Source organism: Heloderma suspectum, chromosome 12 (genome assembly GCF_057233095.1).
Source record: "Heloderma suspectum isolate Gila_16-S chromosome 12, 16-S_ref, whole genome shotgun sequence".
NCBI lineage: Eukaryota > Metazoa > Chordata > Lepidosauria > Squamata > Helodermatidae > Heloderma > Heloderma suspectum.
Window position 1 is genome coordinate 31,571,302 of NC_139469.1, and position 13,054 is coordinate 31,584,355.

At 43.2% G+C, this 13,054-nt stretch overlaps 1 protein-coding gene across 4 annotated transcripts in view; it reads right to left on the minus strand.

The window, feature by feature from the left end:
* Positions 1-13,054, minus strand: part of USP7 (ubiquitin specific peptidase 7) — a 99,775-nt gene that overhangs the window by 46,310 nt on the left and 40,411 nt on the right. For 3 of the 4 annotated variants that reach the window (XM_084818920.1, XM_084818919.1, XM_084818921.1), the window contains exon 2: positions 7,873-7,977. In XM_084818920.1, coding sequence (XP_084675046.1) covers positions 7,873-7,977 — 105 coding nt within the window. Of the gene's footprint in view, positions 1-7,872; positions 7,978-9,159; positions 10,474-13,054 lie in introns of those variants that run through there. The other variant, XM_084818918.1, reaches the window with a different exon arrangement.

Genomic DNA, 13,054 nt, shown 5'->3' on the forward strand with positions numbered 1-13,054 from the left:
AAGATAGATTAAGCAGCTTGCTCCTATCATTCCCTGTACAAGGACAACGGCGCACAGGCCCTTGCACCAGTGTCATTACAAGCTGCGGTATTGCATCTGTGCAGCAAAACACCCAAAACACGTACAAATCAGATATGGAAACGTCACAAGCATGGCAGAGCAAAGGATCGAGGAGCCACAATGGTAAGAACAACCCAGTCCACATCAAAAGCATCAAAGACTTTTAATATATTATGTGTATGTTTTTAGGTGCATTTCTAATTTTTATAAGCAGCCCTGGGAATTTGCTTGAAGGGGTTTGCATTATGCATTATGTATTGTACTGTATTACAGGGATTGAAGAAATCCCCATAATACAATAGAATACAATAATAAAGATGGATTGCCTTCTTTCTATCTCCCCAATCCCCCTCCTCCAAAAACTAGCCCAAAAACAAGGTCCAAAGCCCAAGTTGTCAATGAGCTTTCAGGTACATAGAGGCTCAGGTGAATATAGGATCAGACTATAAGACACAACGAATTTCCCAATGTACTTGAGTGTGTGGTGGCAGCCCATCTCCCAGCAGTCTTAGATAATGCAGATTATCTAAATCCATTCCAGTCTGGTTTCTAGCCGGGCTTTTGGACTGAGACTGGCATCATCACCTTGATGGATGACCTTCCCCAGGAACTTGACAGTGGGAGGTATATCCATTGGTTCTGCTGGACTTCTCAGTGACTTTCAATACTAATGATCACGGTAAACCTATATACTGCTGGATTGGGTTGGGGCTGTGAGACATGGTTTTGTGCTGGTTCTGGCCCAGTCTTGAGGTGCAGATTTCAGAATGTGGCATTGCAGACTGCTCATCTCCTTGGTCACTGACCTACAGAATTCCATGTGATCCCCCATAAAGCTCAACACCACACGAAGGCAATGAGAGATTTAGAGTGCAGTGTCATCAGTATGTGAAAGACTCCTCGCGCTCCCCTCCCCCACCCCCGTCCTTCCATGATATTAAAGGGAAGCTGTGGAAACTCTACGCTGGTTTCTGGGGGCTGTGAGTGGATGGATGTAGGCTAACAAGGTGGGACTCAATCCAGACAAGACACAGATGCTTTTGGTCCATAGGAAAGCTGAACTGACAGTGGGTATTCAACCTGTTCTGGATGGGATGGCATTCCCTCTAAACAACCAAGTTTTGGAGTGCTTCTGGACCCAGCTTTGACCCTGGGTTGCAAAGCTGGAAGTGTGGGCAAACTAAGTTTTATACAGCTTAGACTGGTGTGCCAGCTGGGCCCTTCTTGAAGAAAACTGATGTGGCCACTATGACACATACTTTGGTCACATCCACGGTGACTACTGCAACATGCTGTATGGGAGGCTACCTTTGGAGAGTATTTTGAAACTACAGTAGGTACAGAATGTTGGTGCCAGGCAGCTCTTAGGGGCATACTGCTCTGATTTTGTTCAATCTGCACTGTCTCCAAGCCTAATTCAAAGTCCTGGTTATCACCTTTAAAGCTCTAAATGGTTTGAGTGAATGGTATCTAAAAAACCACTTGCTCCCACATATTACCCACCCATTGAGATGATCAGGGAAGGCTGTGCTCTGCATCCCGCCACCTTCTGAGATTAGGTTGGTGGGGACAGATGCTTCTTGGTAGCGCCCGGCCTCTGGAACTACACCGCTAGCGGTACCCTTCTCTCTCAACCTTTAGAAAGCAAGTGAAGTCTGCCTTGTTCGAGCAGATTTCAATACTGAGTGACTGCTCTCTTAAATTTTGTTATTTTATAGTTCACGTCAGCTGTCTTTTAAAGGTGTTTTTTTTTTTTGCTGCTATTTTTATGAGTATGATGGTGTTTACTTGGTTTGCTGCATTTTTATTATTTTGTCCGCTGCTTCTGGGCCCTTCCCTGGCCAAAAAAAGGCATTTGGGGTGAGTTAGGGTATTTTAGAAAATGTTTTTATTGTAGAATTTTATTGTTTTAAACTGTTTTATTATATGTTGTACATCGCCCAGAGTGGCTGGGTCACCAGCCAGATGGGCGATTAATAAATTTAATAAATAATAAATTTAATAAATAAAATAATATAAATGACCATTGGCTTCTAGTCTGTTTCTCTGCCTAATTCAAAGTGCTAACGCTCCTGTATAAGCCATCTACCCACAGATTATCAGGGGAGGGTCTCCTCCATGTCCCACCATCATCAGAAGTTCATTTGCTATGGACACAGGAGAGGGTCTTAGTGTGTGACCCTGGCTCCCAAACTTGTCTTGGGAGATCTCTCTCTCTCTCTCTCTCTCTCTCTCTCACACACACACACACACACACACACACACCACCCCTGGCCAATAGTGAAACTATTTTATTTCAATGAGTCTGTGGGAGAACTTCCCACCCACCTATCCTGATGGTAAAAACTATTTAGTTTCAATGAGCTATAGGTCTAGTTGATTGCTGGACTGTGTTCTCCAAAACATGTTTTCTTCTTTTAGACCTCTTACTAGAACAGCAGTAGTTGTTCAAAACTGGTCCTCAAGATTTCTTATTATGGAAATCAAATGGCCAGCCACTTCAATCCAACAATAGATCAACCTACACAAGCTAGAACATGGAACACCACAAACTGACTGAGCAGAGGTAATGCTAAAAGGCACCCCCCTCAGCTAATCATCTCAGGTAACTCAAGTAATGAAGCCAAGCCAGATGCGATGGGTGAGGTGCACACATCTCATCCAAGTTCATTAAGTGTTGAGCTGAACAGAGGGGATACACGGCAGTGAGAGTGACTTCAAGCACGGGATACTATCCACTTAATAAGTTATTGGTCTCAAGGACTTGCTATCTGGCATACTGGGCTTTAAACGCAAATGTCTTGATACTTATTGTAAAATTTCTAAACCACCAACATTTCTCCACAGAGCCTTCAAGGCAGCTTGAAACTTAATAATACAAATAATGACAACTAATTCAAAAACCCTAAAAGACTACATTATTTATTTTTCCATCATATTTAAAAGTGTATAAGCAGGTTTTGATAGTTAAGATTATGCAAGTTCATTTAAATATGTATGTACTCTTATTTTTGGAAATTAAAATTTTAAATCCCTAAAAGCTAAATCACAACATATAAATAGCAACATGAAAAGACCAACCAAAATAATAAAACATATCACCCTCTGATTTATCCCCAGGAAGGCCTACCAAATATAAAGGTTTTCATCATTTTCTTTAAAAGCACAATGTTGGACCAACAACTTCAGAGGAAAGGGAGTTCCATAACAAAGGTGTAACGACCAGAAGAGCCTTGACTCCGCTCCCCACCAACCCAACACTATTTAAGCAGGGAGCCCAAGCTTAGGTCTGATGGTCAGCATACAAGGAGATTCATACTGCTTTGGGTGGTCTTCAGGATATCCTGAAACTTGGCAATATAAGGGATTTTTTAAAAGGTTAAAGCTAGAAATCTGAATTGCACTGAGAGAGGAACTGGAACCAATTCACATCTTTCAGCAAAGGTGTGAGTGTGCTCCCACCAATTCACACCCACAGATAAATAGGTAGCTATATTCTGAATAAAATTAAGTTTTCAGAAGGCAGCCCCACAGAGAGCATATTAAGGTAGGCTAGCCCTGAGATGACCACTACATACTTCACAGAGGCTAGGTCAGGGGTGGGTAAGCTCAGGCCCGGGGGCCAAAGCCAGCCCTCTTGGGGACCCAATCTAGCCCTCCAAGTTTCCCCAGGGGGCCATGCCCTCTTTCCATGCCCAACCTGTTTTCCCCCAACCACCAATTGTTTGGTGGTTCCCCAGCTGTTCTGCAGCTTTTCCCCATTCTAAAAGACTGAAATGCCTCTCCTAAGGTTTAGTTAAGGGAAGTAAGAGCTTTAAACTATACTATGCTGGGGATTTTTGCACTTTTAACCCCACCCCTTTTGCCCTTGATCTTGCCCCCTTTACATTCGATCTTGCCCACCACTGGAATGTGACCCCCCGAGATTCCCTACCATGGGCTAGGCCATCCTTCTCTAGGATTAGTCATAGCCAGTGTATCAGCTTAAGCTGCTAAAAGGCACTTCACAGATGCCACCTATTGTTCCATGACCAACACCCCAACATTATGCATCTGATCCTTCAGGAGGCATGCAATTCTGTCCCAAACTGGAGAAACCACCTCCTCCACACAACACAGATCTCCCAGCTTTCAACATCAGTACTGAGCTTATTTATTCATCTTTATGCGTTCCATTAATAACATAAGATAATCGTTTACAACTTCAACCATCTCATCTGGCTCTGCTTGAAAAGGAGAAACTGGAGGAGGCGGTCAAATCCTCAGACAACTTCTCTCAATGGTTTCAATGCATGCGTCACAAGATCAAAACTTGAGGCACCCCACAGGAAAATTCCCATGAAATGGAGCAGTAACACCACCAGCACCATCTGGGTCCTATCTGATAGGTTGGAGCAGAACTGCTATAATACTCCCAACCTAGCCAAACAGTCCAGAAGGATATAATCGAAAGCACCAGAGAGGTCCAGGATTTGTCTATAAGGGTCCCAAACTTTTGACAAGCAAGGGCTGGTAATAACTGGACAGAACAGCATTTCTCCAGGAGATGGAAAGTAAATGTGTATTTCATTTTGTTAGTAGAGTTAAATATTCACAATTGGAGTACCAAACACATTGAAGAGCTCACAGATCTGGTGAGCAGACAGTAAGAGTACAGCCAAAGCATGAGGAAATATCTGCCCCTATGTCAAACAGATCTGAATGTTTCAACACTGAAGAACTAGACTGTTGGGCCTCCAGATCAAGTACTCTGCCCTTGGGAGTGCAATGTTCACGAACTCTCCTAAGAGAGTCCTGACTGCATGAACTTTGCACTTGATAATGAACATGCTCTGGCTGAGCAGGTGTGCATGATAACACAAACCATTCAAATTATAATTGCTCTGGGGGTGGGGGAGAATAAACACTATACTTGAAGGCAGTGTTCAATCAAAAAATGTTGGCAATGCGGGTAAGCCCCCACGTGACTGTATACAGGGGTTGCCTGAGAACCCACCTGTAGGAGACTGTGCAGAGGGACAATTATGTTCTCAAAGGTGGACACCTTCTCCCCAACTCAGATGAATGTTTTTTCCTCTGAACACAGGATTTCTACTATATCCAGCCCTAAGTGTACCTTACAAATTCAGGGGAGTCAACTTAGTTCTTCTTTACACAATATAGTTAATAGTAAGAAATTCCAAGGGTCTTCACCTAATGTTCTTGTCAACTCAAAGTCTAAATAGGTCTTTCAACCCCACCAGATTGGTTTGACAATATATCCGTATAAAGGTTCATATCCTTACTAGAACATAAAAGACATGTGCCAGATGTTTTCTGAGGAGCTTGTTAAAATGTGAACTTGAGCTGGTGAACTTAAGGCCTTTATTTATTTGTATTTATTTATTATTAGATTTATTAATCGCCCATCTGGCTGGTCACCCAGCCACTCTGGGCGATGTACAACATACAATAAAAACAGTTTAAAACAATAACATTCTACAATAAAAACATTTCTAAAATACCCTAACCCACCCCAAATGCCTGCCTGAACAACCACGTTTTTAATGCACGACGGAAGCTCATTAAAGAGGGGGCATGACAAAGTTCCCTAGGGAGGGAGTTCCACAGAGTGGGGGCCACCACAGAAAAGGCCCTCTCCCTCGTCCCCACCAGTCTAGCTATCCTGGCTGATGGGACAGAGAGAAGGCCATCCGAGGCTCATCTTGTTAAACGGCCTGCCTGGTGCTTCTGGAGGCGCTCCTTAAGATAGGCCAGGCCGGAACCATATAGGGTTTTAAAGGCCAAAACCAACACCTTGAATTTGGCCCGGAAAACAACTGGTAACCAGTGCAACTCCTTCAGCACTGGAGTGATGTGATCTCGCCGGCAGCTGCCTTTAATCAGGCGAGCCGCCGCGTTCTGTACCAGCTGCAGTTTCCGAACCATCTTCAAGGGTAACCCCATGTAGAGCGCATTACAGTAGCCTAAACGAGAGGAGACCAGGGCATGTACTACCGATGGGAGCAGATGGTCGGGAAGGAAGGGGCGCAGCTGCCGTATCAGATGGAGTTGATACAGCGCTGTCCGGCTCACAGCTGACACCTGAGCTTCCATGGACAGCTGGGAGTCCAAAATGACCCCCAGGCTGTGGACCCGGTCTTTCAAGGGTAGCTGTACCCCATTCAACACCAGGTCAACATCCCCTAGCCTCCTCTTGTCTCCCACCAAAAGTACCTCGGTCTTGTCAGTGTTCAGCTTCAGCTTATTCCTCTCCATCCAGCCACTCACCGTCTCCAGACATTTGGACAGGGATTCTACGGCCAACCTTGGTGAAGATTTGAATGAGAGGTAGAGCTGCGTGTCATCCGCATATTGATGACACAGCACCCCAAACCTCCTGATGATAGCCCCCAGTGGCTTCACATAGATGTTAAATAGCATCGGGGAGAGGATGGAACCCTGTGGCACCCCACAAGTAAGTGGCCACGGGTCCGAAACCTCCTCTCCCAGTGCTAACCTCTGGTACCTGCCGGAGAGGAAGGACCGGAACCACCGCAATACGGTGTCTCCAATGCCCAACCCCTCCAGGCAGTCCAGGAGGATACCGTGGTCAACGGTATCAAAAGCCGCTGAGAGGTCGAGGAGAACAAGGAAGGAGCATTCACCCCTATCCAGAGCCCTCCTCATATCATTTACCATTTGGCTAATTTGAGGAGGTTTTGTTAATTTTTGTAAACCCTATTATTCCATCTTTGCCAATGCAGAAAGTGAAAATGTTTAGAGAGAAATGTGTTGCTGCGTCCCATGTGATTAGAAACATTGTTTTGCTCCCACTGCTGAACCATCATGTAAGACAAGCACCTGACCAAGGTGTACATGTTCAAGATTCAAATCTTCATTAGTCAGGGGTCTCAAATGCAGATATGATTATGTGGGATGTCCTAGTGATTGAACCAAACAATAAGGGGGTGGGATGGAATATCAAAGGACCTCTCAGAGGAGCATTTAGTTGATTCCTTCAGTGCTTTCCCTACTCAGGAATGGAAGGCCATTGTAGACAGACTGGGTGCTCTATGGGACAGGCTATTAAGAATGAGTAATCCTACTTCTCTCCATCATTTTAATGTTTTGGGGTGGCCACCTTTTCTGAGGAGGATAAATTATCCCAGGCTGTTGAGTCTAGTCCTGCAGCAGTTTCTACAATTCAAGGTATGGTTGAAGATCGTAAATAATATATCTATGAGCAACTAACACAGAATCCACTGTCATCAATTAAATAGACAGCCAGACAGTTTTTGGAAGCATATGAATTAGGCTTCGAAATTCCTTTAAATTCTTCAAATATTTCTAAAGTACCAGTTTGGCAGCTTCCTATCAACAACAGATGTACTACTGAAAATTCCAGTGTGGATAACTGACATGATAAGTCCATTAAACTGACAACTATGATTGCAATCTTGGAATTTCACAGGTTGGGGCAACAATATTTGTGATTCAGAGTTCATTACCTTCTTGCAGAAATCCTTTGTTTGCAAGAGACCTGGTGAATAGGCCCAAACTCTTCCTACCTACTGAGTTTTCATCACTTTTTAGTCCTAGAATCAAAAAATAGTGCAAAGGGCCAAGCTAGTGGAGGTTTGGCCATTTTGATATCAGTTGACCTACAAGTTAATATCTAAATTTTGGACAGTATATCTCAGCAGTTTTTTCAAATCCTTCTTATTATGGGTAAGCTACTGGGTAAAATCATAGGTACAAGCATCTACTTCCCTCCATCTGTTTCTGAATGCAGCTTCTCACATCACTAAAGTAAGCAGAAGGGTAACTCACCATCTTCCATGTCTTCTTCTGTGTTGTTGTGACCATCAGCCATTGCTACATTTCCATTGATGACTGGATTTGGAGTAATTCTTGGTGGATCATCTGCATCTCCAGCTTATAAGGATAGGGAAAACAGAAACAGATCAGTAACTTGGGTCCAGGCAACAGCATAGAAGATTGTTAGAGTCAAAACTTGTATTTTACAAATGGCATTAAATATAATAGCCCCACAACTGAGACTTAAGATCAATATTTACAGTATTAATTCACTTCAATTACTTGCCTCTTCACATAGTACAGTAAAAGATGATGTACTGAATACCAACTAATGTACAAGTTAATATTATTTATTTGCTTTTTAGAAGATATTATCAATTTTGTTCTAACACCATGAATTAAGATCTTTCTTTAGGTTCTTCAGCTCTCTGTTCCTATGACACTATCAGAACTAGCCATAAGCAGTCTGCTGTGTCTCTTATTTTGCTTCTACTTGCTAATAAAGCTGTTTAAAAGCTTGCAAAAATGGCGTCCATAGTCGATCAAGAGTCACTGATAATGTTAAGATCACATCAAGCCACATATTCATGCCGCCTTTCCTCCCAGCAATGTGATCTTGCAACAGATGTAGAACAAGTTAAGTTTCTAAAGCTGTCTTTTCCCAGTTTATGTTAAGAATCTGGCCTTCAGCACCTAGGACAGAGCTTAATGGCTTTCACGATAGCTGCCTCAAAGGTTACCACTGGTTTATAGTACAGTGATGGAACTTCAGTGCTAACACAGACAAAGACTATTTGGGCAAAACTTTTTCAGATAAAAGGTTGGTTTCAGGAGGTATATTAAGTCTTAGAGGCAAACTACACACTACGTTAAGCACGTGTGTTTAGAACAGGCAACTTTCTTCAGGAAAAAGCAGCTGGGGGGGCTCTGAACTGGATCAGTTCATGGCACAGGAGTTTGCTCTTGGGAAAAATAGCTTGTGTGTGTGTGTGTAGTTTTTAGAAGGAAAGTGGCACGGCATGAAGGTTTAAACCCCTCCTGCCTTTATGCTGCAGTTCTAATCTGGATTGGGGGCCCGAGGGGCTTTTTTTCAGAAGCTCTAAGCCTTGTTTTTCTTGTTTTAAGGTTTTCTTGTTTCAAGTTGTTATATACTGCCTTGATTGCTTTTTAGCAGGGAAAGGCAGTATAAAAATGTTAATAATAAATAAATATAAATAAGGCACACTTAAAAAACACATGTGCTTAGTATAAAGTGTCATTTGGCCCTTAATCTTCAGCAGCCTACAGCTTTCACATTACCATTCTCCTTCCCACAATCCACCTGCTGCATCCTCCTGATCTGGAAAGGCTTCCAGGTTTGTCTGCAGTGACACAGCAAGCTTACTTCCTACGATTGTCCACTTCAAGCCAATTCTTCTGCGGTGATATGTCTTCAAGAGCTATTCTCCTATAAAATATTTCCTCAGAGCACTGGTGCTGCCAAGATCCACTTGTGATAGAACATTTATTATTAGGCAACAATTCTCCCTCTCAAGTTACGCCATGCAATGGCTTACATGGGCCTTCCTTCAAGAGGATTCAAAGACTCCCCCCAAAAACAACTTATGAACCGGATGCTTGGTGTCATTTAACTAGAGGCACACACTTGAATTGTGTACCTAGCAAATGAAGCTAGTTAAAAATCCATGGAGTGAATAAATTCTCATAGGGACATGGTGACCCAGTGCACTATAGTTCTGTGCCTCCACTTATACCGAAGTTCAGCTACTGACACATAAACCAGGGCTTCAGCAGCTTCAGCTCCCCTAAACCTATACAAAAGGTCAATAATTACTGCTTCTCTACCTGTCTCACAGCATGGCTGTGAGGATAAACAAGAGTTTGAAAACAAACAAAATAATGAAGATCAGCACCACAAACCCTGAAATATCAGGAAATCGTAGAAGCCTAAATAAAAGTCCTTGAAAAAGTGAGAGAATAGTTGCAGTTACAAATCCCAAAGGCATAAGAACACAACACAAGAACAGAAGAAGAGCCATACTAGATGAGACCAAGGGTCTACCTAATCCAACATTTTGTTCACACAGTGGCCAACGAGCTGTCAACAGGAAATCCACAAGCAGTGCACGAGTGCAACAGCACCCTCCTGCCCATGTTCCCCAGCAACTGGTGTACACAGACATACCAACTCTTGTACTGGAGGTAGCACACAGCCATCAAGCTGAGTAGCCACTGATAAGACTTCTCCTCCAAGAATTTCACATCTAGCCCCCACCCCTGCAACTGAAGACCGGCCTGACACCAAACACTGCACCACTAGTTTTATGATGTGCAAGATCAGAACACTTTGGCCATAATGGCAATCAAGTGGAAGACCAAAGAGGTGTTTATCATTCAGGCATGATTCATCATCCAGACTTCTAAGTCTGACGGTGGTAGTAAGAACAACTCTGTTTCGCAGAACTTACTCTCAGTTAAGCGCACATAGGACTGCAGCCTCAAAAGTATAAATGTCTTGCAGTGCAACCCAATACATGTCCACTCAGAAGTAAGCCCTGCTGAGTTCAGTACTTACTATCAGATAAATGTGCCTAGGACTGCAGCCTTAGTTCTGTACAAGCAAAACTGTGAATATGCCCAGCATGAGAGAGAGAGGGGGAGAGGGAGAGAGATGGAGGGAGAGGGGGAGAGCTATGTACTGCTGCACCGTATGCTACCTAAGCACATGTACCTTAGGTTGTTTCCATCTCAGACAAAAAGCTGAAAATAAACCCACTAATTTTGTAGTGAATAAAAGTATATTAGACAAAAAGTCTCATACAGTCACAATATATAGAACTAGCAGTGTATTTGGATATCAAGTTAAACTTTAAAACTGGACCCTACAGTATAAACTATATTGAGCAACACGTATTGCCTAAACTATAGGCAACACGTTTCCCACAGGCACCAGTGTACCCCTAGATACCTTTCTTGGTTCCCACCAAAGCACTCTACCCCTCCCACTTCTAAAAAAACCTGAAATTAATGGGGGGGGGGGTTACCAGCAGTTGGGATTGCTTCAGTGCAAAGCGAGGGCCTCCAGCTATTGCCATCTTCATTTCCCATGAATGCCTTTGGGTCATACATGGGGCTCAGAGACATTCTTAGGAAATGAAGATGGGAGCCAGCTGCAGGCCGATGTTTTGCTTTGCAGCATGCCCAGCCACCAAGACAAAGAAGGGGGGAAAGAAAAAAGGGACTCCTGTCATTTATGTCCAGTTTGGGGGTGGGGGGTAAAGAGAGGCTAGGAAGGAGAGTGGCAAGCCAGAGAGAAGGGGGGAGAGAGACAGGGGACCAGGCGAGCCAGCTGGGAGGAAAATGGGAAATTAGGGAGGGATGCCAGAAACAGACAGAGCACACACGTGCACACAAGAGAGATCTGGAGGGTGATTTTGGAGGGATCCTGAAAAAGAATGTGTGCTTTTGCGTGTACTTTCAGTGAGGAGAAAGGGGGTGGGTGGGCACGCGTGCTTTCTGTGAAATAGAGGTTTCTGTGTATCAGTGTGCTCAAAGGAGTTGTTTAACGTGTTGGGCCCCAGACCCCACCTCTGCCTTGTACTCTGTCTTTTGGGCAAGTGACTAGCTATGCCTCCTCCCAAGATAGCCAATTTGTGCTGGTACCAAGTTTCTCAAATTGCCAAATGTGCCGATGGGCCAAGAAGGTTGCCTACCCCTGCCATAGTAGATTGCCCTATGTAACAAACTTCATCCTACAGATTTTGAGTAAAACTTTGCCTTAAAAAGCATTTTACTCATTCCAAAAGAGAAAATAATTAACAGGAGTTTTTTCCAGTGTTCCCCAAAACTTCCAATTTTCCATTGGAAAAATTGAAAAAACAATGGAAATTATATTTTTCTGAATCTTTCAGGTCTTTGTCTGGGCCAGCACATTTCAATGGCAAACACAGTTCTTCAACAAAGATAACAAAAAAAAACCCTCTTATCAAATAGTTGCAGGCATGCAAATGGACCAAGATGGAGTCCAGAGGTACCTGTTACCTCTTATCTTGAGAGCCACATCGATTTCTATCCAGCCTTTCCCCACCATGGCAGTCCATCTGTAGCCTGATTTATATTAAAATGTACCACCTATTATATTTAAGGATGATGTTAGCTGCACAATGGGTGTGCCAAAGCTACATGTTGCTTACATTTCATTATCCTGCATGAGTGAGAGAAATCATCCATATACATACTCAAGAAAAGTTTAGCAATCAATTTAAAAAGAATATTTCACCCAGCCAGCAAGATGGTATACCAGTCACATACCATTTTATCAAAACGTTCGCTGGTTGTGTGGTTTGCAAATATCCCCCTACAAGGAATAAAGCATGGGACAGTAGCTTTTTATGTACTTTTTGCAAACAATTATTTTCTTTATTATACCTGTATCTCACCTATCCTCCAAGGAGCTCAAGTTGGTTTTCCCACCAGCACCACCACTTTACCCTCACAACAACCCTGTGAAGTACTTTAGGCTGAGAGATAATGTTGGGACAAAGTCACCCAGTGAGCTTCATGGCTGAGGGGGATTTGAACCTCAATCTCCACAGTCCTAGTCCAACAGTCTAACCGCTATACTGCTCTAGCTACAGACTCTTATGTCTATATTAAGACATGGGAAGCAGCTGTGTCTGGCCGGTGCTTCTCCAAGCATATGAGAAACACTTAATTGTTCTGAAAAGCTTAGTCGGGATAGTAAGATCTCACCTGAGCTGAAGACATAGAGTTCGAGTAGGCTCATGATGACTTAAAAGTGACGGCAAGTGACGATCGTTCCTACCAGTGCAGAAATGTAGTGGTAAAGAATAGCCTAACATCTATCTATTGTGTCCAACCAGCTTGATGATCAGCTACATCACCTAGAGAGTTGTAAGAGAAGCGATTAACCCACCCAGGTAATGTCCATGGTTCTCATGATACAAGGTACGTCCCCCTAAGCAGGAACCATTTCTGAAGTGACACAAACTCTTTCCCAATAACTCTCAGCCACGTTTGGGGCCAACACCTCTGTGCCCTCTTTTGTAATAATATAGTGCAGGTGCAGGGTTCTCTTCATCTCTCTTTTTATCTTAGAACTACAGGCTCTTATGCTAGAAGAAAAGAAGAAGACAAAAACAAATGCACCTTATTTATTCTTTATTTTATTTGT